Genomic DNA, 6,218 nt, shown 5'->3' with positions numbered 1-6,218 from the left:
ATTTGTTATGCATAAAAAACTACTTATAGCTACTGAATTTTTCTACATTTTAAGTTATGGAACCGTTGTTAATGAAAAACATACCAAATTAATAAGGTAGTTTTTAAAAATCTTATTTTACTAAGAATAACATATTCAGCATTGACTTGATTTGCTTTGCATTATGTAGTTCTTTGGGCCAACTCAGTTACATGGTGAAAAGCCTCTTACGTAAAACTCCAGAATGAGTACAGAGGAAATGGCGAGTGACCAAGGAAAGCCCCTGAAGTGTGCTGACCCCTCTGTCCAGTCACCTTCCTGCCCTAGAAGTGCACAAGGTGGGGCTGGCAGATTGTGGGAAAGAGGAGAGTCTTCTGTTCTTAGAGTGGGGAGGAGAGGCAGTTAATGCTTAAAAATCAAATCGCAAAATCTTTGTCAAATGTGGGACAGAGTAATTTAAAGCATGACTTCTGTACTAGTATCTCAGCCTTTCAATTCTAGGACTTCTTGTGCCAAACACAACTGGCATGGCTTTGCCCATGGTAGGTCCAAATAATAAAAAAAAACATGATCTATTTTAAGGAAAAGGAAACTACTGCCCATCATCTCAATTTTAGTTCTACCATAAGCCTCGATGATGAAAGGATTCAGTATATGACTCAGCTAACTCCACAATTGGGTTTGCTATGAGAAAATGGCTTTCCTGAATACTAGCAAATTCTCCACTTGTACACAAAAATAACAACAAATGTAAAAGAAATTTAGAGTGAAAAAGGGAATATATTGCTCGGCGCGCATAGCACAGTGGTTATGGCACCAGCCACATACACCAAGGGTGGCGAGTTCAAACCCATCTGGGGCCAGCTAAACAACTACAACAAAAAAATAGCCAGGCATTGTGGTGGGCACCTGTAATCCCAGCTACTTGGGAGGCTGAGGCAAGAGAATCACTTAAGCCCAAGAGCTGGAGGTTGCTGAGAGCTGTGACACCGCGTCACTGTACAGAGGGCAACATAGTGAGACTCTGTCTTAAAAAAAAAAAGGGGGATATATGTTCTAATTTCCAGTGTGAAAATTATTCTACAGAATAAGTAGTAGAATGTACCAAAACCAACAGTTCTGTTCTCAAACTGATGGTTTAAATAGTTCTACTTATAATAAAGAGTTAGATTTCTTTTTAAAAAACAATTAGCAGCTATCTATGGTTGGAAGTAAAGAGGAATGAGGAGTTATTATTTTATGGGTACAGAGATTCAGTTTGGGGTGATGAAAAAGTCCTAGGGATGAACAGTGGTGACGACTGTATAATCACATAGCTGTATTTAATGCCACTGAGCTGAATACTTGAAAATGGTTAAAACAATAAACTTTACGTATAAAAAATTTTTAAAAATTAATGTTGTTAGCCTTAAAAATAAAACTACATAAAGAAAGAATGCATTGTTATAAATCTGTGTTTTTCTAGGCCAATAATAAAAATTTCTCAGAGCAACTACGTTTAAATGAGCAGCCAATTAGATTAAGTAAATCAACATAACTACACCATTTTGTCGGTATTAAAAGCCACTAGCCATGCTGAGAGAGGATACTTATTAAAACATTGAACAAAATGCCTCTAATGCATATATACACACACGTACATATACACTCACATAAATGTGTATATATGAACAGGTACAGATACACACAAACATGTATAAGTACATATACACACATTTATGGCCAATATAACACTGACTCCACGGTGGGGGTCAGTACATACATGGTTCAGAGCTGAAACAGGATTTTTACAGAATGAATCAGACTTGCACACAGGCTTCAGAAACTATTGTAACACAACAGCTGTGAGAACAGGGGCTGTATTTCTGAATCTCCCCCACACACTCTCCCTTACCCCAGAAAATCAGGTGAATTTCCATTTGCTTACCACCAGTCCCAGTACGAGGGTGCGGACTCTTTCTCCTATCTCTGGTGAAATGTCATTGCCAAACTGCTGTAGGGTAGTAAGGAACCGTTTCAGCTTGCTAAGTTGCCTGGCGCCACAGGCTGGGGGCAGCTGTTGATTAGCCAGAGAAGAGGAGGAAGAAGAGGAAGGCCCGTTGCTAAAGCCATTGGGCGGTGAGGGGGCGCCATTCAAGGCTGTAGGTGAATGGCTCGTGCCATTAGTTACTGTCAAGGGCACAAAATCAGAAGGAAAGTATGAATTCACAGAGAACATGCGCAAGGAAACTGCCAGGCTTTCTTCCCTTTAAATCTAGGGGGTTTGTAATTTTAAAAGCATTGGGACTTTTCATAAAATGCTTAGATTTCCCAGCATCACCACATTCTCAGGTACTCTGTAACTCAATGGGCCTATTTCTCTTACTGAGCAATGGTGTTCTGCACAGAAGCTGATAATAAACGGGGCCTGCCTTCCATGTGCACATATGCCAACCACCTGAAATGTCTCAAGCTCACAACAGACAGCTTTGGATGTCAGCCTTTTGTCTCGGGCCTCCATCGATAGAACAGGACTCTTCCTTTCTCAACTGCTCCCCTAGAGAGCGCGTACATTTGGTGGAGACTAAATTTATCACTGAACATTTTTAATCATGTTTTGTACACACAACTGACAGCTGTGTTTACAGAAATAGGACTTTCGAGTTTTAACCTTCCACCACCCAATTAGAAGGCCATTTTCTCCCCCTCCCCCATACTTCCTAACCACTTCTTTAGGAAAAATGCAAAATTTATGTAAAATTTTATGTACAAAATAGACATAGTGTTTACAGAGGAGGTCAAAAGGGGACATCTCAATCCAACCAGGAACATAGATTGGTGGTTAATTTAGTAAATTTATTTCCAATAAAATTTATTTGAACATTGAGATGATAATCCCTATCACTCTGTACCCTACAAATATGTACAATTATTACACAATAAATGAATTTTAAAAAACCAAAATGGATGATAATGTATAAGATGTAGGCTAAAAAGTCTGCATATTTCTCACCATTGATTTTAGCATGTTAGATCAATTAATTGGACAAACTGATCACTGTCAAATCCATTTTCAATATAATTTTGACAAACTATCTCTAATAATAGTTTGAAAAGGTTTTAAGGACCCTGTTATTTTTTAAAGTTTCATTTAAGATAATAAAATGGTTCTCTTGTCTCAAATGTGTAGCAAAGTAACCCGTCAGGGTACTTCCCAAGAGACTTATGTCTATCTCTGTGGCTTTGGGTGACAACAAACCAAATGTTAAGATGACAGAGTTACAACTTGGCACAGCACAGTAGCCACTCCTTACACCCTGAGAAAGGTCTTTCAAATGCCAAAGCAACACTGCGTAAACAACTGGGTATGGGTATTTTGCTGATCGCTTATTAGTCCCATGGATCTATTTTTACCTGTTAATTTTTCATTCATATGGATTTCATGGCACATGGCTTGCAAATAGAATTATCTGCAACAGATAATGTTTATTACTTTTACAAATCCTTGATGGCAATTGAATTGGGACTTTGACACTTGGCTAAAACAAAGTGAGCCTCTATTCCTACTGAAATACCCAGGAATGAGGGAGAAGCGGCAATTCCATCAGAATGTTCTGTCCTTTCCTTCAACAATACAGAAAGCAACGCCCTCCACCTAATCAGAGCACGTGAGAATGGAGTAAAGGTTTAATGAGAGTGTCGCAGGTTGGAGTCAAGGAAGATACTACTTATTTCAGAGTTGCCTGCGTGAGCCTGTTGCATATCCCCATACTCTTTACCTTAAGGATGTTAGACATTAACATTATTTAGAGCAGTTTGAAATAGAAGAAATGATAGTAGAAGATCAGAAGTAACCTGGAAATAATTATAACACATTTCCATGTTCGAAGTCAAACAACAAACTAAAAGAGCTCCACATTCAGAGGAATTGAAAGTTCTAACGACAATGACTGGTGTTAGACACCAAATTTAGCTTCATTTGCTACACTAAATGAGCAAACTAAAACTTTGAAGCAACAATGAAAAGGCAGGGAAAAACTGGCAGTCCTACAAATGACACATAAGCTATGACCCTTCTATGCTCACTCACGGGCAAACAAATGATTTTTTTTTTTTTTGCTTCATTTCCACATAATACTTTGTTGCTGAATCCAATTTTCCCTTGATTTTTCATCTGAAGGAAAAACAATCTAATTTAAGCTTCGAAATCAAAACTCAGAAGACTGCAAGGAGCACTTACGCGTCGTTGGCGTAAATGAACTGGTCCTTGGAGCTCCCTGGGTGGTTGGGGGAGGGGGCATCGTTGGCGGAGTCAGCCGAGATTGCGTCTTCACATCCACAGGTGAGTCTGGCATTGTGGAGAGCTTCTCAGTACGATCTGCAGGGTGCCACCAGGAACATGTTAGTTTACTCCTTAAGCACCTTCGATTTTCAAGTAGGGTTTATCTTTTTTAAAAGCAAGTGAACAGAAGAAATACAACATCTTCTATCCATAAAATATGCTTATCTACTGAAGTTTAAATCAGGATTTTATCACCCAAACTCCACGGAAGATGGTGTATCGCAGATGGCAGGACCCCATTTGTAACTAGGTTATATTATAGCCTATTGTTATTTCTGGCTTAGGCAGATGCTACCTTGGTGGTGTTACAGGCAACAGCACAACTTCATTGCAAGCTGAAGCCAGTGTTAGCAAGAGGTAGAAAATAGATGAGGAAGTAGGATGATAATGAACCCCTCATGACAGCTTAGAAAATAACAGAAACCTGAAGTCTGTTACGCAGGTGAGATCCTGGTGGAAGCTGGCTCTTTGTGATGATTTCTGTAACACCTGCTATCCCCTTTCTAGCCTCAGTTTTCTAGCCTATTAGAGGAAGCAGGTTCTGTTTGGCAGACATCTCTCTCTCTCTTACTTCAATTTTTCTGCCCTGTTTTAAAAAATCACCACTCCCTAACTGCTGTACATGACGCAGTGAAGCGAAGCTATTTTTTTCTTAGAATGTGTGAATTTAAGACCTGCTATTTTAAAAATATGAGACCAATATGCCAATTAATAATCTTAGAGTAAGAATATAAAAGTTTCAAAATGAGAACTAAAAAGAACTGAAGATACTCCTAGTTTTTTTTTTTTTCCATGAATATGTGACAGACATGGAGATATTTCCTGCTTACTCAATATGGACATTTGTACTTCAGAACTGTTTTCTCTTAAGTATACTTTTCCCTTCAAATGTTGAAGTGTTTTTCTCAATCTAATCTACTTATCAAAGCAACAGATCTCCAGTAAAAATGACAGATTTTTGTTTGCATCTTTAGATCCAATTTTCTACAAACATGTGTACACACACATGCATACACACACCCCAAAAATGTTTTGAGGCACCTCTTGCAGCCATAGACACAAATATTTCACAGGCAGACTTTCAGGAAAGTCGCAGACACTATTTAAAAAGAACAAGCCTTTTCAAATATGACACATGTAACAACCAGAGTGAGAAATTCTCAAAAGTACTTAAAGGTCAGTTATGAAAAGAAAATGAAAAACCCAAATTACCAGTATGACGACTCCAAACCTACCTCACCTTTGCTCAAAGCAATTTTTAAAGACTTGGGTTGCAACAAAACACAACCTTGGAAAGTTGAAACAATGTTGATCCCATTTTAGAGCACATGAAGTAATAGGATGAAAATGGTCATTCTAATCAGATCATTCTACATGATGATCTAGTTACCAATAAGTAGTACCTGGGTCTCTATTCCTTAATCTCAGCTGCTGAGTAAGTAACAATGAATGTTAATAAATGTTCTGAGTGAAATGATGGTACAGGCTCACGTGGAAAGCATTTTTACCTTTAGCTTATTGTTAAAAACTTGTCTTCGTACTGCTATTCCAGAACACTTAACAACCAGTATCAGTAAGCCGCTTATTCTAGAAAAATGTAGAAGTTAGATAGGCTTAAAACTGCTTCTTCAATAGTTAAATTACATTGCACGTTCTACTCACCTCAACCAACCTCAGCAACAAGGGAATAAATAGCTTTCCGCTTATGTTGCAGCTGAGGGAAGAGGTACAGCAGCAAATACAAGTCTCCCTAAATAAAGGCAAATATTTCTGTCATGCCAAGGAGGGAGGGAAAAAGGGAGGCTTGCCAGAGTCGGCTGGGAGATAACAGTGGGAACTGCTGGTCCATCTGGTTTTCATTCTGCTAACACTCACAGGGAACTGTGAGGGAAGGCAGTCCAGATACACAGATTTGAAG

At 38.6% G+C, this 6,218-nt stretch overlaps 1 protein-coding gene across 1 annotated transcript in view; it reads right to left on the bottom strand.

Moving 5' to 3' along the window:
- The window catches only part of RUNX1T1 (RUNX1 translocation partner 1), a 129,634-nt gene that overhangs the window by 52,513 nt on the left and 70,903 nt on the right, over nucleotides 1-6,218 (bottom strand). Inside the window, 2 exon segments of the mRNA XM_023517563.1 lie at nucleotides 1,907-2,148; nucleotides 4,199-4,336. Of these exon segments, the coding sequence (XP_023373331.1) occupies nucleotides 1,907-2,148; nucleotides 4,199-4,336 (380 nt within the window).

Source organism: Otolemur garnettii, unplaced genomic scaffold, assembly GCF_000181295.1.
Source record: "Otolemur garnettii isolate 467f Iridium unplaced genomic scaffold, OtoGar3 scaffold00004, whole genome shotgun sequence".
Taxonomy (NCBI): Eukaryota; Metazoa; Chordata; class Mammalia; order Primates; family Galagidae; genus Otolemur; species Otolemur garnettii.
This window is presented reverse-complemented; position numbering and strand designations above follow the sequence as displayed.